General features: G+C 37.5%; 1 protein-coding gene across 2 annotated transcripts; it reads left to right on the top strand.

Annotated features, from left to right (window-relative positions):
* Positions 1-753: 753 nt before the first annotated feature.
* LOC308405933 (doublecortin domain-containing protein 2-like) lies at positions 754-21860 on the top strand. 2 transcript variants are annotated; one of them, XM_080896742.1, is made up of 9 exons: positions 754-1091; positions 2297-2351; positions 6096-6172; positions 6413-6547; positions 7178-7327; positions 8320-8374; positions 8797-8974; positions 18763-18833; positions 20183-21860. In XM_080896742.1, the coding sequence occupies exons 1-9, from the start codon at positions 1072-1074 to the stop codon at positions 20885-20887; spliced, it is 1446 nt and encodes a 481-aa protein (XP_080752868.1). In that variant the 5' UTR covers positions 754-1071; the 3' UTR covers positions 20888-21860. The 2 variants fall into 2 exon arrangements, with proteins under 2 accessions (XP_080752868.1, XP_080752867.1); XM_080896741.1 differs by having other exon boundaries at positions 754-1432.
* Positions 21861-22837: the final 977 nt, after the last annotated feature.

Raw genomic sequence — 22837 nt, 5'->3', positions numbered from 1 at the left:
AATGGCTCCAAAAAAGTACACCACAGTGGCTATATTTATTACATTTAGTTATATTTATTATAATTACTTGTGTAGAACTTTTGCTCTGAATTATCTGACGGACCTCTAACAAGCGGATTGCTCAGCAAAATTATAAAAATAAGGTGGAAAGCTTAGAACTTCACAGAAATCAACCACAGACAGTGCATTAGTAGTAATAGTTGTTGTTCGTCGTCGTCTTCTTCTTCTTGTTATTAGTAGTATCAGTATTGGTTCTAATGGAAACATTGCATTCATTAATTAAAATGAATCAGGGTCTTTTGACTTGTATGAATACATTTTCACTTTTGAGCAAAAGTACATAAGGTACACATATCTAGAAGCTGCGTTTCCAGAATAATTACAGTTCACAAGACAAACATGTTTTTCGCCCCGCTTTCAGGATGTCACCAGCAACCCGGCTTCGACCTGGTCTCATGGTGCCTCATTAACGTTCTCACCTGCCCACCAGGAGTATTTGGTTACAATTTTTTTTTTATTATTATTATTTTTCTCTGATCACGGACTTCTTTGGGCCTATGCTGTTATCTTACCCCACACACTGACGGGGCGCATTTGAACATTTAGGTCTCCATCTCATCAGCTAATGATTGACTACCTGGTGATTATGGCTGTGCAAGGTCCCTTCTAATCGGCCAGGGGACGACGGCTTGTTCCCATAGATACATCCCAACAGTTGAGCTCCCATGATACCCAGTCTACATAGAGTAGGGAACTACTTAGACTCGCTGGGCTTTTTACCATCACCTGCGGTTTATAGCGGTGCACACGCTGTAGCGGTTACTCCACACACTCCTGTGCAGAGGAGCGGGAATTCTGCAGACAGCTGACATTTGTAACGCAGGGAAACGTCAGCACTTTTATACGCTCCATCATACTTTTAATCAGCAACTTTCTTAAGTGCAGAAAGCAGTTTTTTCCTCCTCTGGATTTTTCTCTGTCCAGTCTGCTGGTTGAAGCTTTGCCTCCATTACCCATTTTTACTCAACCCAGAACATTTGACGAGAATGGAACAGCTCTAATGACGTTATAATGGCCCGTACCTCTGAACCGTGAGTTTGTTGTAACGTGTTTTTTTCCCTCTCCGCCCGCTTTTACGCACAAAGATGAGTTCGGAGAGGCCAAACTTTCTCTCTCAACCCGTGGTGAAGAACGTTTTCATGTTTCGAAACGGCGATCCATACTACGATGCTCGGCGGATAGTGATAAACCAAAAGAGGATGTGCAACTTTGAAACCTTGCTAAGAGAGGTGACGGGCGGCATACAAGCCCCGTTTGGAGCCGTGAGAAACATTTACACACCGAGAGGAGGTCATAAAGTTGACTGCTTGGAGAGCCTGAGGAGCGGGGAGCAGTACGTCGCTGCTGGGAGGGAAAAATTCAAAAAGCTAGAGTAAGCATACATTGTGGTTTAGGCAAATAAGCTAGCCTACTTTTATAAGGCTTTCACGCTGTGTCATTATACAGACGTCAATAAGCATTAGATGCATACAGCTGTAGATGACCAGGAATAAACCATCTACCAGTTGCGGATGCATTCAAGAGGGAAAGCTGGCCCTTAGCAATCATTGTTAATCGAGACTCATGCAAATTTCTTTTGAAATATCCCTACTGTTTCATAATCATTGTAGCTGACATTAGCAAATATATATGTACGCAAATCGAGCCAATTGTCAGACACGGAGCTGAGTCGTGGCTTTAAAGTTTTGCACCAGTGCTGACTCACGGCAGTGATAAATGAGATCAGCACTGTAGAGAAGTGTACTCTGCCCTAGCCTAAAAATAAGTGGCCTCATGCAGCAGATAATGAGATTTGAGCAGCCACTTATTCATAGAATGCAATGGAGAAGCAGCAGAGGGGAAGTTAATGTATCCCAGATGCAAAAAGATTGCATACTGTCTCCATCCTCCTTTATTTTTACAGTAAAAACCAGAGAAAGTGCATGCAGATTTATTTTCTTTAAATATTCAGATAAAAATGTTTGGAATATCAGCTGTGATGATGCAGGAACAATTGAAATTAACACTCTCTGTATAACAACTTATTAAATTTTGTGCAGTAAAAAGCTGCACATTTGGTAATTGACTTTATGCGACAAGTGGCTAAATTCTAGTTGTTTAACTCTTGGTACAGCTTTCAGCAGTTAGGGATGAGAATTTGCTAACTGCTGAAAACGTTATTCTGCATGTGTGGGGTGCAGAATACCTTACAGAACAGGAAACCTAACCTTTACGTCACGTTATCTCTTGTTTTTAGTTATCTACAGATTGGCTCCAGGAAGAAGAAAATGATGCAGACCGTTCCAATGCAGGTATGGCAAAGCGGCTTCAAAAGTCAGTAAGATCCACACTGTTATAGGGTAACAGTGTTAACAGCCTGGAATTCCCAGGATTTTTTTTTATAGCTGGCTTTAAACTAGCAATTAGAAGAGATGGTTTATATAATTTACAGTTCCAATAATCCAGCTAGACTCCTCAAATGCTCTCTTACTACATCAAGTCCACAGGTTGCATTAGATTTAGTTTCAGACACTTTAGTGTGTTGAAGTGGCTACATTTCAACTACAAAGTTGTTATGTCCAGTTTTTAACATCCAAAACTGCTTCAAAATGAAAAATATATTTGGGAACACTCACAGCATAAAGATTTTATGAAGATCCTTGAAGAAAGGTGTTATGTTTAGCATTCCCCCTAATTGTTCTCTGTGAGGAATCACTGTGTTGTCGTCTCAGTTTCCATGCATTATTGATTTATGGATCATAATCATCCCTCCTTTTAATACATCTTTAATGCATCAATGAAGTCAGAGCCAAAGGAGCTTAAAGTCAGGTAGCCCACAGGTTCATGACCTCCTTTTTTTTTTTTTTTAAACTAATATAAAATGTATCCTGGCGAAAGCACAGAATGGTCTAGTAGAACCCAAAATAACAAATTTTGCTGACTTCATTTGCATTATGGACAAGATGTCAGAAAATAAAGAGGTGCAGAATTTGACATGCTAATTGCTGTCAGAGCAAATAATGGGGCACTCCAAATTTTGTCAGGGTATTCTAAAAAGTGTGCAGCCCATTTTTAAAATTATTGTAATTTATTTTTTTTAACTTATGACCACAACTTTAAAGACACTAGCTGTCATCATCTGCTTCTATTGACTGTAACGTGTTTATCGTTCAAAGAGAACGTGCTCTTGATTATGTCTCATCACCCGCTGCAAGAACTTTCATTATAGATGACCTTGTTAATTGTTGTTTACTTCACTGGTATCTAGCGAGTGCACACTCAAGATATAACTGAGTAGGTGTGTGATGTGGCAGAGGTTCCATTTAAATGATGCACTGAAAGAACAAGGAGTTTCCTTTGTTTTGTTTTTTTTTCTGCCAAGTGGACTATGTACAAGGACGCTAAAACGAGCCGTGGGGACTTTTTGCCCACTATAGAATGAAAGATCAGATACTGATAAACAAATCGATAGATAATAAAAACTTGTGCGATGTCCCTAGAGACTGATGCATGCCTTGCCTTGCTTGGTTTCTTCCTGATTTGGATTGGTTAGCTAGGTCTAACAAAAAACATAAAATAAATAAAAATAATTCTATTCTCTAGCAAACAGCAGATTTCAGGATTTTTGATTGTGGTGTTTTATCATCTTCTGTGGTTTCCAAAGCCTCTCTCTGTAGTATGTTGTAGCATTTTCTCCCGGTGTGTTGTTAAAAACTGGTGTACCACTGAACATGCACCGCCCTTTATTTATCTAAGATTTTTTAATTTTACTTCTGACCTTCACACCTCAGTTGCCAGGTTGCACTCACACACACCAGAAGACTTTTAATATAACTCCTCCCTCATCCCATTCTCCCCTAGGATGCAAGTCTCACAGTAGGTTACAGGTGTTGTGGGACAAAACCTGCAGAGCTTACTCTCTGCAGCCTCACATCACAGGGGAGCTCATTCTTTTGCTGTCATGGACATCACGGATGATTTTAGTGTGGACAATAGCGGATTTTCTTTATAAGTAAAAGCTTTGATGTTGCTCTTTCTTTATTTTGTACTTTCGTGTACTAAAAATACAGGGAGTGCATAATTATTAGGCAAGTTGTATTTTTGAGGAATAATTTTATTATTGAACAACAACCATGTTCTCAATGAACCCAAAAAACTCATTAATATCAAAGCTGAATGTTTTTGGAAGTAGTTTTTAGTTTGTTTTTAGTTTTAGCTATTTTAGGGGGATATCTGTGTGTGCAGGTGACTATTACTGTGCATAATTATTAGGCAACTTAACAAAAAACAAATGTATACCCATTTCAATTATTTATTTTTACCAGTGACACCAATATAACATCTCCACATTCACAAATATACATTTCTGACATTCAAAAACAAAACAAAAACAAATCAGTGACCAATATAGCCACCTTTCTTTGCAAGGACACTCAAAAGCCTGCCATCCATGGATTATGTCAGTGTTTTGATCTGTTCACCATCAACATTGCGTGCAGCAGCAACCACAGCCTCCCAGACACTGTTCAGAGAGGTGTACTGTTTTCCCTCCTTGTAAATCTCACATTTGATGATGGACCACAGGTTCTCAATGGGGTTCAGATCAGGTGAACAAGGAGGCCATGTCATTAGTTCTTCTTCTTTTATACCCTTTCTTGCCAGCCACGCTGTGGAGTACTTGGATGCGTGTGATGGAGCATTGTCCTGCATGAAAATCATGTTTTTCTTGAAGGATGCAGACTTCTTCCTGTACCACTGCTTGAAGAAAGTGTTTTCCGGAAACTGGCAGTAGGACTGGGAGTTGAGCTTGACTCCATCCTCAACCCGAAAAGGCCCCACAAGCTCATCTTTGATGATACCAGCCCAAACCAGTACTCCACCTCCACCTTGCTGGCCTCTGAGTCGGACTGGAGCTCTCTGCCCTTTACCAATCCAGCCACGGGCCCATCCATCTGGCCCACCAAGACTCACTCTCATTTCATCAGTCCATAAAACCTTAGAAAAATCAGTCTTGAGATATTTCTTGGCCCAGTCTTGACGTTTCAGCTTGTGTGTCTTGTTCAGTGGTGGTCGTCTTTCAGCCTTTCTTACCTTGGCCATGTCTCTGAGTATTGCACACCTTGTGCTTTTGGGCACTCCAGTGATGTTGCAGCTCTGAAATATGGCCGAACTGGTGGCAAGTGGCATCTTGGCAGCTGCACGCTTGACTTTTCTCAGTTCATGGGCAGTTATTTTGCGCCTTGGTTTTTCCACACGTTTCTTGCGACCCTGTTGACTATTTTGAATGAAACGCTCGATTGGTCGATGATCACGCTTCAGAAGCTTTGCAATTTTGAGACTGCTGCATCCCTCTGCAAGATATCTCACTATTTTTGACTTTTCTGAGCCTGTCAAGTCCTTCTTTTGACCCATTTTGCCAAAGGAAAGGACGTTGCCTAATAATTATGCACACCTGATATAGGGTGTTGATGTCATTAGACCACACCCCTTCTCATTACAGAGATGCACATCACCTAATATGCTTAATTGGTAGTAGGCTTTCGAGCCTATACAGCTTGGAGTAAGACAACATGCATGAAGAGGATGATGTGGACAAAATACTCATTTGCCTAATAATTCTGCACTCCCTGTATGGTTAAAATGATTTTACAAAGCCATTTAATTACTGTCAAACTGTTGTTGCTAGTTTTGACTCTAGAGCTTGCATGCTATTATTAACCCTGATGAGTCTTTTGTATCCAGTATTTAGGATGAAGGGTTAGTAAAGTGCCCATTCTGTTTGGACTACAGTATGAGCATTGGTCTGCAAAGTCCCTAAAGTTTATACAGGTCTGTTGTTTTGAGCCTCCAGATCCCATGTGGACAAGGTGATTCACCAACAAGCTTTTAACTTAGTCCTGTTATCACAAAACATCAACATTACTCATTCAGCTTAATGCATTATTAAAAACTGCACTAATAGGTTTTTTCTTCCAGATAAATTTAATTAACAGCTGTATGTTTGATATAGACTTATTGACACTTTTTGACTGTTTCTTTTTTTCTCTTTTTTTTAGATTAAACCATTTCCACCAAATAGATTCATTGTGTCAGCTCGATTCCTGAAACCCATCAAGGAGCCATGCACCATATTGTAAGCTGAATTTTCATTTTTCAAGTTTTTAACTTCACTTTGGGAAAAAAATCTTCTTAAATTGTCCCATTATTTTGGATTAAATACACAATATAAATATATGACCAATTTGGACATAGAAAAGAAGTAGATGTAGTAGATAGGTAGTGTAAGAAAAACTGGACTTGACAATGGAAACTGAAGCAGTTTGCACCAAAGTTCTGCCTTTTATTTTTTTAACTGTGCATTTCCCTTCCATAGTGTGGTGGCAAATGGTGATATATTGAACTCCGCAGTGAGGCTGTTGGTCCACCAGAGGATACTGGGCCAGTTTGACAAGATACTAGAAATGATTACAGAGAAGATGGGTTTAAGAGTCCTCGGGGGAGTTAGAAGGTAGGTGGACAATTTCAAAAAACAAAAAACTGCATAAATGTACTGCATTTCTTTGCAAACTTTATTATATAAACTAATTTGCATCAGACTTTCAACACATGCACTTCCGTTACAGCACATTATTCCCAATTTCATATATTTGCATTATTGAATTTTGATTCGATTTTTGATCTCAAAATGTATTTACTACCGATGCTAAAATGGATTTTCTTTTATTAAGTAAAAATATACACTACCAGTCAAAAATTTGGACACACCTTCTCATTCAGTTATATTGTAGGCATATGCTAAAGACACCAAATATAAGAATTTAAAATATAAAACATGTTTTGAGTTATTTAACTTTTTTGTTTACTATACAATTCCATATGTGTTCATTCATAGTGTTGATGCCTTCAGTGTGAATCTATAATGTAAATAGTCAGAAAAATAAAGAAAAACCATTAAATGTGAAGCTGTGTCTAAACTTTTAACTGGTAGTCTATCTGCTCTGACACTATATGAAACATACATTCTACTGGCACAACAAAAGTCGGTATGCTTCATTTTTCAACCAGCTCAATAAACGATCACATGGAGCCAGCACATGATGTAAACAATAAGGCTTTTGATTCTCTTTGTGTGTTCTAGTCTCTTTACCTATGAAGGCCAACAGGTGACTGAGGGGAATCAGCTAGAGAGTGGTCAGCTTTATGTGGCTGTGGGAAGAGAAAAGTTTAAGAAGCTTCCTTACAGTGATCTGCTCTTCACCAAACCCAGAGGGACGAGGCGAGTCAGAGGGTAAAGAAAGTAACACTTTATCTTAACACTGAGTGCTTGATTTAAAAACAAAAATGAAGACTTGACATTTACCAAACTGTCACACATCTAAGATCTGCAAAATGATGTCATTAGGTTTGAAATTTTGCATTTGATTTAGCCTGCATTAAAAATAAACACAAGCATTTCTACAATAGAATTGCACACGAATAGCAGTGAGTCATGAGCACCGTTAATATCCATCACTATGTGTAGTCTTGAGTCATTCATGAAGAGCTGTGGAACTTTAAAAATAGAATACTATGGTGACCAGGGATGCTTCTTGGAAACCGTACAGTTTGTGTTTAGATCTTTTCCACTGGGGCAACTAATTACTCCTTTAGGGCTACAAAGCTGCTTTTAATTCCCTTGAAAACTACAATCCTCACGCATGTTCCATCTGTATGAAGGTGTTCTGTTTGAAATGATTATGATTACAGATAGATATTATAGGCACGTACACACAACTATGAAGAGCTTAATTATAGACAGACTAAAAAACAAACATAGATATTAGGAAGTTTGTGAACAGATGTTATTTAAGATAAGATAAGACAAGACTTTATTGATTCCACGATGGGGAGATTTTTGCGTTACCTCAGCTCAAGTACAGATATCAGAAGGAAAATACAAAAAATACAAATAAAATACAAACAAATAAAAAAGAAGTAAGATAATGCACTATATACAATGGTAGCATACACAGTATGTGATTATGGATATGGTTGTGGAAATATGCAAGACATAAACTATATAGCTTAAAATAACTTTTCTACCACTACTATTCCTATGCATAGACATGTACATGCACACACACGTACACACTAAATATACCTGCACATGTCATGTTCAAATGTATTACACTTCAATCCTTTATGTATGGGTTTCATGTATGTAAGTCAATATTCGTTAATCATTTTTGCAGTATCAAATATATATGTCAACACTTTTTGTCTGTTTTCTTTTTTTCACAGAATGAAATCTTATTCTTTGCCGCCCATCTACAGGTTCTCAAAACAGAGTGAAAATGTCAGTAGTCCAATATTTTGTGAGCTGTTATTTATTTATATTTTATAATCCAAAACTTTTCCAGGATTCTTTAATATGCAAAGCACAGAGAAAAGATTTTCTCTGAAAAATTCTGCTGGTTTAATTATTTAGGGATGGCTAGCAAATAATGATGTAAAAACATGGTGGTCTAGACTCCCCAGTCCTAAATTTTAAGCCTGAATTAAATTTAGGATCAAGTGGACTTGCAGAATTGTATTTCATTGTGAATATAAAATATTTAGTCATGTTTCTAAAAAAAACAAAACGTTATGGTTCATTTCAAAATCCCACCTTTGGATAAACTGATGCAGCAAACCCAAGATGTAAGTCTTTTTTTACTCTCCATCATCATGATTATGAGAAGTTTCTTACTAACTAAATCTGACTGCTACTTTCTGCAGGGTAAGTCGATGGTCCAGAGCAGTGACAGTGGAGATGGAGAGTCTCCTAAGGCCTCGCCTCCAAGCCACAACAAGGAACACCTGTCCTCCATTGTAAGAGAGATTTCTCAGGCCAGACTGCTCTCCTTAAAGAAGATTAAGAGCAGACAGAGCTTGACTCCTGGTGCATCTGACAATGGTAATGCAAAAACACGAAAAAGATCACCGTGAATAGAAGTGAAATTTTAATATCTACACCTGTTTGTTTTCATGGTGGCTATTAAGCTCAGCGGGGCTGTATTCATCCCGAAGTCAAAGAAAGGAAAGCATTGCTACTGTATATAGTATAGGTTTATATTTAAGGGTTACTTTGACTACACTGGATAAACAATATAGCAGTGACATGCTCTTGCTCATATTATTCTGGGGCTTGCATTTGTAATTATATCCTTAAGTAGTTTGTTTGTAATATATATTTAAACATAGAGTTATAATCAGTAGTATTTACTTGTTTCAACACCGTCAAAAAAGTCACATTTTAATAAAAATGAGCTAGTGAAGGAAAATCATACAAAAGGAATCTAATCAAAGTTTGTTTGACATATTATTACCCAAGAACTAAAATAGTTTAGTTCATGGATAATAATATACCCAATAACCAATAGTTAGCAACACTCATGCTCCTGTGATTCTGTCATCATCATCACCACTTTCTGTATTCCTTTTTCATCTATAGAGTATGGTAGATGTGTGCAAGTGGAAGGTATCAGAATAATCTACTTCTTTAAGAATTTGCCATCCCATGTTTCACAAGTGGTGTTTATGTGCTGCTGAGAGTTTAACATACACAAAAATATGATGTAATGCTTTGTCACTGGAATCTTATGTAACCTGCTGCATTCATAAATGTCCACACAGTGGCACTGTTGCTCTGCAAAATATTTGCCATGAAATATTAAAAGTAGGTCTAACATGATGACATTAACCTTTATTACAACAAACACATTACGTCATCTTCTTGTGATACGTATATAATAATGTCCTACAGAAAGTTTGGCACCTGCCATCCTTTTTTTTTTTTTTTTTTGGAAATTAGGAGGTTTTGCTGCTCTGGGACTCTTAATCTCATTATTATTATTATTCATCCATCTATCCATTCATCCATTGTCTTTATGATTATCAGTTTTAAAGTCAAAGGGAAGCAAATCTTCTGCAGACTGCTGCTGACCTTGTTATAACTGATTCTGTGGTATGAACCACATTACGTCATGTTGTGGCTCTTAATAGATTTTGCCTGTTGGCTCTCTGGCAGGGGATTTGACAGCAGAACCCCCAAAAGAGCATGGAGAATTTGTGACTGTGGTTCAGAGGAGGTGGCTTTTTGCATCAAACGAGAGAACTGAGGTGTGTGTGTGTTCTCTGTGTTGGTATGTTCATGTCTGCATTTGCAGCCTGTAATGTCACCCTCAAAATTGCCTGTATCAGATTGTGTGGCACGTCATATTACAGGCACAGAAAAGCATACTGCATTGTTGGTCCCCTTGGATGACATTGAGCAAAAATTACATTAACAGACAGACATCTCAGAAAACAAAATCTGACATAAGACATCTTTAAATGGCTTTGAGGACATTTCACTTTCTCATGCAGTCCTCACCGTTTGACCTGTACAATGCTTTCTTAGTCCTTTCATGTTAGTGAGACACAATATTTTCCTTATTTGTTTGGTTTCATAGAAAGACGGAGTGTTTGTCTCTGTCCATGGTCCTGATTTCACTCTAAGCAGTATATTTAATTCCCAAAGACATCTTTATTCTTTTTATTTATTGCTTTTTTTTTTGTTTTGTTTTGTTTTTTTGGTTCTCAAATGAAACATGAACAAATACTGGCTTACACAACAACGACAACAACAATAAAAATGTCCCTTTAGCCTACCATCTTAGGTAGGTTAAATTCAGTGTTGTGTTAGTATTTGGCTTTGCAACAGGAACACAGTGTTCATATCACCTTTTATGGTGATTGTAAGCAGCACAGAGGTGTTTGGTGTTATTTTCCCTTTGGGAAATCCTGCCCTGGCCGGGCATGAGGTAAATACACCCCGCTCTGGTGCCAAAAGGAACACAGCCAAAAGGTTGCCAGACTGGCAGAGGCTGTGGAAAGTACAAAGCATGAAACCCACACTTCAGATCTCTGATGTGTTGGAACATTGGAACCAAGACAAAAGATATTATATGATTATAAAAGCATCAATTCATTATAAATGTATTTGTCAAAGATGGCTTTGGAATGAGGGATGAGACTGTAAGGACAAGCAAGCCGATGACAGCGGGAAAAAAAGACAAACGAGACCGAGTGACCCTGTAACCGGAGATTCTCCCTCTGCAGTGCACTCACTGTGTTTACAACATGGAGTTTAGTTTTTGAGTGCGTGTGTCTATGTGTGTGTGTTCACCAGTCCCCGTTACTCACCATCTATTGTAAAGCCTTTACCTTTGCTGTTTCATTAGGGAACACAATGCTGAGTGAGAGCAGAGAGAAGGGAGAGGAGGTGTGACATCTCATGCAGCAAACTTGGAATGAATGACATGAATTTGACCTTAATATAACAAAGAGACCCAGCTTAACCCTTGCATCCTGTTCAGGTCAAATGTAGCCTTTTTTGACATTTGACAGCAGAAAACGTACCCTAAATGTCATGCTTTTGACCTGGATTTTAAGACTTTTTATAAAGTGACCCAAAATACACAAGATGTATTTAAAAATTGTATTGTATAATATAAATTGTTGTACCCTGAGGCTGTTCAGGGTCAAATTTGACCCATACAATTGCAATTGATTTTGGATATATATCAATATTCACCAAAGTATTCCCAGCCAGCCAAGAGACTTAAGGTCAAATTTGCTAATGTCTTATGCCAGTGCCATCTGGGTTTTGGCATTAAAAAAGTACTCTTGGCATTGAGAGTGCAGTGATAAGATTGTTTGGAAGAGGTGGGAGCTCAAAGATTTTTGCACCAGAACCTGTTGTGTCGTATTTCTGGGATTTCCTTTCTCAAGTCATAAAATATAAAGAGGAGGATATTTAAATCAAGCATCATGCAGTTATGTAGTATGTGGGAAGCATATGTGAAAATGCCACATACGTAAGGTTTTAGTGGTTAGGCATAACAACTCCCAACAGTTCCAGAATGTTCTCGTGATTTCCGCTTTTGATAAAATATGTTTAAATTCATTATATTTGTTATGTTTTCATGTGTTGAGTAAAACAGGGCATGCTACTGTGTGATGGTAGATACCATCCAGTAGCCTAAACGATACATTCTTCCTGCTCTCTGAAACATTAATTAAGGATTATTAACATTATTGTTAATTTCAGAGATGCTATTTAGACATTCTAAATTGACCTGTAGTTCAAAACACACTTAATATGAGGGGAATTAACCCAGACTATACTGTGAAGGCATGAAACATAACCAGTATCTGTGGGTTAAAAGACTTAACCAGAAAGACACATGGCTTGTTGGTTTGGTCTTTATTATTCTTTTAAACTTATTGGTCCAATTTAGTCAGTGTTAGCCTTTTCTTTCAAAAACAGCTTGAATGGAAGCAATTAGCAGTTGTTGCTAGCCTCAAAATAGAAATGGGATGTTTATCAGTGTTCTCTTTCTTAAATGGCCTCTGTGGCCAATTCAGTTAATGGCTCTCCTGGGAAAAGAAGGGGAATGCAGCAGAACCAAAAGGGGAGACAAAGAAAAGCGTAACCGAAAAAGGAGAAAAGGATGTGTTTAGACAGGTGATTGGGGATAAAGAAGGAGAAAAGAGGGAATAAAAAGCTGAGATGATGAAGTGAGTAGAACATTATGGAGGTGGAGAAGGGAGGAAAAGGGAAAACAGGTGGAATCAAACAGTGAATTTGATGAATAACCAAGGGATGATGAAGCATGAGTACTGGATGGAATAAAAAAAAAAAAAACGCTCAGAGAGATATTAACGGGTAGAGGGATGGGTGGGGTTTGGATAATTGCCTTTCATTTGGATAATCTCTCCATTTAGAGTCATCAAAGCAGATTTTTAGTTGCCTGGGCCCCTCGCTGGCGCCAAATTGCTGCTCTGAAAATCAACAAAAGAGCCTTGTACTTCAAGAAGAAATTACTGATAAAAAGGTATGCACAAGAGGAGAGAGAGGAAAGGTAAAGGCAGAGCAGGGTTCTACTGATTATCTGAACTTTTACAGGCTGTGTACATGCCTACTTATTACATTAACACTGTTGGTGGGGGGTGGATGAGACACTAATTAAAGGGTCAGGTTTATTTTGTTCCCTAAAGAACTTTTTGTGTGATTAAATTTGTGGAATACTTTTAATCCAGGATGCTTTTTCTTGTAGGAAGAAATAATAGCACACAATGCAATAAATAGTGGATGTAATGCAAGCTACAGTACAAATAATGATTAGAAGTGGAAGCCAAACATTGTTTTCCACTTTGTAGTTAGTTACTATAGGAAGTTACTATAGGAAAATTTGTGGAAAATCTGGATTCTTTGCAGCTTGAAACCCTCAGAAATAGGGTAAAAAAAAAATGCATCAGCTTAGCTAAAAATGGGCTTTCTATTTCTACTTCTATTTACTTACAGAGCAGCCAATATTCCAACATGGTTCATCATGCCTTTTATTTAAAAATATAAATCTAGAGATGTTGAATTTCACACACATGATTTCTGCACTTGCATTAATACTTCAAGGGCATTCACTTTACACAGAACCTTCATGTCTGAATAGCATGGCTCCCTTCTTTTCTTGTACTTTATCTTTTTGAAGGTAGCAGAAGCCAGTTGAATTTCTGTTGTATTTAAGTATGTTTTATGAAGGATGTACAGCATACATTTTCTCAAAAGGGCTTTGATTTGAAGTCAGTTTTAAATAAGAAAGGGAACAAAAACCATTCTTTGTATTATTTGAAAGTTGAATGTGAGAGAAATAAAAATTGCTGGACATGAGTGAGTGAGCTTGTGTGCATGTGTGTTTGTGTGATTATGCTTGTCTCTGCATGCCTTTGCGTATGCACAAGCCAACCAACCAGATCAAACCTCAGCCTCTGGTGTCATAAAATGTGATTCTGCTGGGGGGAATTAGCCCTGTTAGCATATGTATCTATAATGCTTGTCAGAGTGAAATAGGGTTCAACCCAGTGTTAGGAGGCAGGAGACATGTACACAAAGAGAGTGTGCATCTCAAATCGTGTGCCTGTGTCAAAAAAGAGGCTAAGCAGTGAGGGATGAATGATGGCACCACTTTTTTTTTTTTTCATTTGCTAAGTTCTGACAACGTGTGCTGTGTGTGTGTGCGCACACATGTCTGTTTTTATGTGCATTTGTGCACACGCTCATATGTCAAATTTCCGACATCACCGCCATGCTTGTCTGTTCTTCGTGGATTCTTCTATTCCTTTCATCTCCTTCCTTTTCACTACAGCAGAAAAGGGTTCTTCATGACCCATTGATGCAGGATTACTGGATTAAAGAGCAGGGAAGCTGTACTAATCTGCCACATTCATCTGTTAACAAGTGTTTTGGCTGTGACATACAACAGCACCGGCTGTGATGGTGATGTGTTAAGGTGATGTGTGACACTCTTATTGACACAAATATTCCTCATGTCTATCAGGTTCAATCTCTACTTTTCAGGCTTGTCTTTTTTTTAGCATTTCTCTTCATTTGGCCATCTAAAGTTTATATTATTTGTTAAAGAGAGGTTTAGGAATGCAAGCAAATGGCATCAACGATGCATTTTAAAATGTGTTTTTCTTTCTTTTCTTCTAGTTTTAGTCCATATAATGTAGTTTAGAGGATAAAGAGAACATGAACAACTATCAGAAAAGATATAAATCAATTAGTAATTAAATAAATATACAGAAGACTATCAGTGCTTGAATTATTAGAGAAAGGAATTGCGTTCAGTGTTTTCTTAGATTTGATGATTACAACTCAACAGCATAAGTACTTGAACTTGGAATAAAATGGTCATGCTCTCATGTTTTTTTCAGTTATGTAGAAAGGAAAAGAAATCAGATTTTAATATGTGTTCATATTGCACTTAGACATTCATTCAGATTAAAACCTTTGTTTAATGAAAACGGTCAATGGCAAGATTTCAGGCAACTTTGAGAACAGTGCAGGGGAAAAAGCTCCATGAATTATTTAAACATTTAACAGAAGCTGTGACCTTTATAAATATTACTTTGGCTGTCTGGTTGCAACATTGTTAAGCAAAGGTTTTCTTTGATTTAATGTCAAAGCTATCTAAGCACAGAGCATATGAGGAATTTTCTACACAAAAGTGCATGGCATTTTTTTTTCCAGATGTATCTTGGAAACAAATCTCAAAGATAAAGGCTATACATAAGAAATACTTAATGCCACAGTGTAGACAGCTTGTGTCTATTCTTAATGCTAGACATTTCAATATACCATATCTTTTAAAAGGACATGGCAAGGTTTTGCACTTCCATTATATAACAATAATATTTAGCGATGGCAACAAATGCCAAGATAGTGATCCATTGTACTGAGTTAAGCTCCGAAACTGGTGGATCTTACCATTCTAATAATACCAACAAAGGGAGATTCCAGCTGTCTTTATGAGTAAAGTCCTTAGGGTTGATTTGGAGTAAGTGACATGTGAGTCACCAAATCTTCATTTACAAATCATTAGCATTATAAGTATCAAGTCATGTTATTGTGGTATCACAGAATGAAAGAGTTAGACCAGTCAACCATTTTTATTCTCAGCTGTTCAGCTTTTCTGTGTTTCAGATTTATGTAAAGCCAGCAGCAGCTGGGTCTCCCATGTAGCCATACAGTCATTGCATGTTTTAACAGGACCCTGGTCAGTGACCGGAGCGCACATGCAGAGTGGCAGCATTCCAAATCACTGTGCATGTTGTTTTACACCCAACTATAACTCAGGTACAGGCTGAGTGGATTAAATCATCTGGGTGTAAATATGCAATTTACTGTACTGTCCAGTGAAATACAAGGAGTGATGTGTGAAGTGATTCAGGTCCATTAAGTAGTATTTCAAGACTTGAGAATTTATTAGCTGCAGTACAGTTAATGCTAAAGTAGACCAGGCTTGTGGAGGCCAAGCAAATAAATAAATAAAAGTACACATGTGTGTGATGTAGTGTGGTGCATCCACAGTGTAGTAGTTTACACACTCGCTTAACAAAAGCGCTCCAGCTTGATCCTGAGAGGAGACACGAGTCCCTCGAGGGTTGTGTCAGGAAGGGCATCTTGCTAAATCAAACATGCAGAGTGACCCCCTTGTGAATAAGGGATCAGCAGAAACTGGCTTTACTGTGTAAAGCAGTGATTTGTTTTGCTCTGAGTTACAACCTACTGCAAGTGTCACCCTGTCAGAGGTTATTATGCCTGGTGATCATCAGCACTGAAAATGTTGCAATAACAAATGTCTATCCTACCTAGTATCCACAGATACTAGACAGAGCACAGTAGTTATTTTTTCTGTAAGGAAGATTTGGTTAAAAAAACAAGGTAAAGAAGAGTTTTACCTGGGTTAATGGTTTTCTAAAAAGTCCCAACACAAATTAGAGAATAATTTGCAAATTTGCAGAACAACAAAAAGAACAGTGTAGATTATACCACTCACTCACAGATTCCTTTGCAATAGTGGTTAAAAATGTCCTGTGGAGAAGTTTATTGGACTTTAAAGTGCTTCCTGAAGGAGTGGAAAATCTTTGAAACATTCTTGTAGAATGCATCTCTTTGCTCATGTTTGATTATTAAGTTCTGTATTAACCTCTTCACTACACCTTCTAAGAACATCACATGATTTCAGCAATCCTTTACATCTGGTAGGCAAAATGATAAAATACCTGCTTTGCTACTGTGCTAAGACTTGAATTTGGTGAAATGTCCTTTGGCAACTTTTTAACAATGCATTTCAGGATTTAGATCAGCAAAAAAACCCTGCATCGCTAAAAGCAGACTGTATTTGTGTGTGCACGTGTGCAATCTATCCAGCCTATCACTTCATCTTGAGTTGTGTTTTATTGCATTTCTCTGGAGCGACAATCATCTGTAACTTTACCTTCCAAGATAATGCCAGCAAGAGTCGTTTATATGAGTAATTATATCTGCTTGCAGTTGCATACAATTTTACTTCTTACTAATGGATGCAGCACATCATCTGAAATGTGGGTGTGCTCTGTCTGCTTATGCCTTGTGGAGGAGGGAGTGTGTGTGTGTGTGTGTGTTTGCCTGATTATGAAAGGAAAAGTCAGACACATTTTACACTCAGTTGCACACACATACATAAAGCAGTCCAACCATTTGCAAAGCCAGACTCTCCGGATATACTGGAATGAGAAAGAAGGGGGAGATTCTAAATATCATATTTAATTTGATTTAGCATTTTCATGAGCCTGTTCCTCATCCTTAAATCATGTTAAGATGTTTAGAGTCATAGCAGCTCCTCCTCTGCTTACTGCTTACACTGAATCGCTTGGCCCTCACTCCTAATGAATGCGGGGTGATTTCCATAAAATATTCTTAAAGAGGTCTGTTATTATTACCATAACGTTTCATCTCCCACCATGGCTAAACTTCAATCAGTTTTGCATTTGAAATGCATTAAATGTCTCCATAAACTCTTCTAATCTCTACCGGAGTCATTTTTCTTCCTTAACCGGTATGTGTAGAAAGGAAAACTAATATTAAAGATATTAATTGCACTGTTCTTTTTTTCATTCCTGATTAGAAATTTCAGTCTCATCCAATGTTTCAAAACAAGTGTGTAATTATGTTGTTTATCAGAGCGTATACTTGTCTTCCTCTTATGTTTAGGGTTAATTACTCCAAGGTCTTTGATGCACATGCTCACATGAAAATAGAAAAGCCCCGTATCCATTTTCACACTCCAACAGAACTGCCTTGCTGAGCTGAGCTTGTTTGGAGTTGTAGTACGATGTCTTCATTTAAATTCCTGGACTCCCAGTCTCACTTTACAGTTGTTTGTGTTTCCTCGGGGGGAACTGGAGGATTTCTTCTACAGGCCTCTAGTCTGTTGGATGATTATCATGGGTCATCATATTTGTTTTGTGATATCATACAAAAGCAATGGTTAAAGGAGAAAACCATCTACTTTGCATGCCTGTGGTGATGATTAGGATGATTACTGCAGTGGTGATAATAAAGATGAAGACAATGTTAAACATTCAGTGTAAAATTTAGATCACTAAATGAGCTTATAAAATGTTTACTGGCTCTCTCCTGCACACTTCCATTGTCTAGGGAAAGTTGTTTACTTGCAACAAATTATCTTGGGTGCTTTTCCTTTAGACCAGCAGGTGTCACTCTTGTGCTGCATGTATTCAAATTTGGCAACATCTGCTGAATAAAAGCTGAATAATTTCAACAAGACTTCGACTGAAGGACGAATAAAAGCACCCATATTTATGGGACAGATTTTTTGGGTTTGTAAAATGAATTAATTTGCAGTGAGTGCGAAAATTTTGGTTTCAGGGTCTTGAAAAGATGAGCAGTGGGCACATAAAGGAACACTTTGGCTCTTTAATGCCCAAAGATTGACAAGATTTGAGGGCAAGTTTTTACAGGTGTGACACTATATTCATCTGCCTTTTTTTTTTTTTTTTTTTTTTTTTTAACATGTATTCATTAACATTGTCAATTATTATTATTTTACTGTATTTTACATGTTTGTTTCTGAATGAGTCCAGTTAAGTCTACTGCATCTATACCAGGATAGTAGGACACTCTTTATTTACCTTTCCTTTATGTTGTACTGGCCACAACAAGCCTTTTCAGTATTCAATATTGCACATTAGGATGGAACACAACTGGAAAACATGCTTTAACTTGTTTTTTTCGGTACTTTAAGGAATCAAATACCTCTCTGTAAAATGAGCTTCTGATTTTGCATGCAGAGCTAATATTGTCTGTTTTTCTAGATGAACTGGAACAGAAGTTTGATGAAGGAAATGCTGATTGCCAAAAACTAGAAGACAATGGACCTGAAGTGGTATAAACATACACTACTCACTCGCTCTTTTTATTTTACATATATATTTACAGTCATTTTTATACATAATCCCTCATTTTCAGACTCACAAGTTATTAAACAAAGCATTTTTAAATAGGATTGTTCTTAATACTAATAATGAAAGTCAGTGGTGGTAGTCTAGTCTACCTGACTGACAGCCTGAAGTCTAGAACCCATGGACATCACCAAATGCTGTTCTTCCTCCTTCTTGAGGTGGCAGGTTTTTACTCCAGCCACATTCAGTAGTTGCTTGTTTGTGGGTCTCTCTGCTTTTTCTTCAGTTAACTGAAAAACATGCTTTATTTGATTGGGGTCAGGTGACTCACTTGGCCATTGAAAAATATCAGATTTTTTTTTGTCTTGACATATTCTTGGGTTGCTTTTGCAGTTTGCACTGTGAAGCACTGTCTGATCAGTTTTGCAGCATTTGGCTGAATCGGAGCAGAGAGTACAACCCTGTACACTTCACAGTTTATCCTGCTACTTTGTCATTCACATCATAAATAAACACTAGTGACCTGGTTTCAGTAGCCATACATTCCCATATGTCCATCATGTCTGACAGATGATGTGGTATGCTTCGGAACATGGGCTATTCCTTTTCTTCTCCATGCTCCTTTCCATGATTCTTGATTTCATCTGACCAAAGAACAGATGAAAACGTTGTTCCAGAACTGTGTAGGCTCTTTTAGATATTTGCTATGTTCTTCCCATTCTTCAGTGGAACCACTGATTTGCACCTTCTCTTTCCATTTATGAAAGCATCTCTTCATTTTAGACTAAGCTCCTTGATAGTTTTCTTGACTGGTCTAGAAGTCGTGAAGGCTTTTTTCGTAACCAACAAACGATGGTGTTCCAGTCCTTTTGGTTTTGCTGAGCTGGCCAGTGCATAGGTCTCATAGGTTTTTGTTTTTTTTCATGTCTTTGGGACATCACATTGAGAATTCGGGGGAAAAGATACCAAATACTTGGATTCATCTCCAGATCTTTTTCTGCTTAATTTTTTGATAAGATTATGAGGGGACGGACTGGTTTCACCTGGGCATGAAACCGCTTGTCAGTTAACTGTTCAATTACTTCAGGCGTCTAAAAACTATGTATAAAAATGACTGTAATTCCTAAACAGTTACAGTATGGCAATAATTGATTGCTGTTTATCGTTTCTTGATGTTTGATTTAAAATCTACTGTGCGGGTGTACAGAGGCAGATAGCACCAACGAACCATAGCATCAACAGAACAGTGTAAATCACAGAAAGAATTCAACATACTGCATATGTTAAAATATTTAGAGATATTAATTGCTTCTGTGGTTATACTGCATTACAGAAACTTGATGCTACTGATACAAATGAAACAGAGGAGAATGTTGAAAAGCCAGAAGAAAAAGAGGAGGTTGCCACTGAAAATGGCAGAGAAGAAGGTGATTTACCTAGCAGTGAAAACAAGATGAATAACCAGGAGACAAACGGTGAAAAAGAGGGGGGAGGTGGAGGAAAAACAGAAATCGATGGACAAAAAGATGGAAAAGGAGAAGACATAGCAGAAAATGAGAAGAAAGTGGAGGAAAAGAAGGAGGATCCAGAAAAGAATAAGAAGGTGTTTAATGGTGAAGAGTATGGATCTAGCAGTGATAAGGCTCTAGACAGTAAGGAGGCTGAGGATGGAAACAATATGTCTTCTCAAGGTGAAAGGAGGAAAATTGTGGAAGATGAGAAGGAAGATAAAGACCACACTGAGGTGGAAAAAAGCACTACGGATCACGCTAATGATGTAGACACAGTGGAGGAACAGAAAAAGACGGGAAACGGCAACGATCCAGAGACGACTCAGTCAGATAACGAGACTAAAGAGAACGATAGCAGTAGAAGTAGCAGAGGCAACAGTAATCAAGAAGAGGATGAAAACGAAACAAAAGAGGGCACTACCAAAGAGTCAGGTGAAGAAGAAGAGAGCAAGGTGAATGCTGAGGTCAGTGGAGAAGATAATGAGGTAGAAGGTGAAGCAGAGCTCAACACAGATGAGAAAAAATGAACCAGCAAAGATGCCGAGTGCACACACAGGGGAAGATGGTGATCAAGAGAGGCAAGACGAAAGTGAAAAATTTAAAGGATAGGAAAAAACACCAAGTTCTTTATACTGAAAATATGAAATTACAAAATCTATTTATATAATGAAAGTGACAGATGAAAATTTATAGAAATTTATAGAAAACAAAGCAATATAAAAGCAGTTTTGCAATGCTGAGCATGTAACCTAAATCTTTAAATGGTTGTCTGCTAAACTACAGAAACACCATATGGATCAAAACTTTATAACTTTCATGTTTGAAACAGAATACACATATAAAATCCATATATATTCTTATTTTTGCATTAAAAATGTTCTTAACTAATAGGTTGCTTTATTGTTTCTTTACACACTGTCTGTGAGCACTGTTGTGAGTGATGCAGAGAAATGATAATATAATAATATCCTTTGAAATTTTTCGAAAGAATGGTTATGCCTCTCATAGAAACTCATACAAATGTATTTAACGAGACATATATTATTGTTTGTTTTTGAATGGTAAGCTAATTTATAAAAAATTCAGATCTTCTTCCTAAATGAGTGCTTCCATCTGTAGGGCTAAAGTTGTCACTGAATGATTCAGTTAGCATCAAAGTGATGTGCATCATATAAATTTAACATACCAGAACACTCGTGCAAGATTTTTGTCCATTATATTTTTAGTCCCCTCTAACGGCAGGATCAACACATCACACTAGTCAACATCTTTTATAACAATGATGTTTCATCCCTGTAATGCAGTTCCAGAGACTTACAGAATTATTCCCAGTCTACAAGTGCAAGTGGAGGCCCAGAACCTTACTGTTACGCCTAATGTTGATTTCTGTCACTGAACCATATTTTCAATGTCTAATTTTTAAAGGCAGTTTCATGTCATATTATTTTGTAATGTTGCTGCTATGCCAATGTCCATCTGCTTCCAGAAAAATTAAACTGAGGGAAAAAAAGACAGTTTTTTTGGTCTTCTGTAACTGATACTTCAGTGATGAAATGCATTAGTCAATGGAATAGTAAAAATAAAATCATTTAAAAAAGTGATGATGATGTATGATATTGGAAATTAATTTCACAGCAGGCGTAAAGCTTTTTTTAAAAGTTCACTGAGATGGAACTACACTCTCCATTCCACAAGAGTTGAGATGTACGTGTAAAATGTAAATACAAGAGATTTAAACGTTTTAATGTCCCATAAGCCCGTTTTTCATTCACTTTAGAACATAGAATGATATCAAATATTTAAACTGAGAAAACTATTTTGCAAAAGAAGAAGAAAAAAAAAGGTCAGGATTCTAACTGCTCAGTAGTTTTCAGTCCTACTTTCCTCACTTTTCTTTTCATGATGGGCCAAATGTTTAGCACCTGGACTTTTCTATTAGAAGGCCTTGTTGTAGTAGATGCAGTATGCAGTTTAGTGTCTTATACAATCTGAAAAAGATTCCATCTGCATAGAAGCATGGGCACTAATGCACCTCCACACCATCAGTGATACAGGCTTTGTAACTAAGTATCAGTAACAACCTGGATGGTCCCTCTCCTCTATACTCTGGAGGATGTGATGTCCATGCTTTTCAAAAAGAATCTCAAATTTCAATTCTTTTCATGGTGGAACAGCTTTCCACTTTGACTCAGTGTATTTGGATCATGTTCACAGATGTAGATTTTTCTGTGGATCACCAACACGTTCTGGAAGTTTTCCTGAGCCCATGCAGAATCCATCCTGTTTTTAATGCAGTGCTGCCTGAGGTCTCAAATATCACATTCCTGTCCCTTCCGCACAGAGATTTCACCAGACTCTGTGTAGTAGATGTGATATTTAAAGTCTTTGCAATTTTACATTCAGGGACATTATTCAGATGTTTTTTTTTTACAAATTGGACAATTTGTCACTGCCTCTGTAAAATGCTCAGTCATTTT

Source organism: Rhamphochromis sp. 'chilingali', assembly GCF_963969265.1.
Source record: "Rhamphochromis sp. 'chilingali' genome assembly, chromosome: 11".
Taxonomy (NCBI): Eukaryota; Metazoa; Chordata; class Actinopteri; order Cichliformes; family Cichlidae; genus Rhamphochromis; species Rhamphochromis sp. 'chilingali'.
This window is presented reverse-complemented; position numbering and strand designations above follow the sequence as displayed.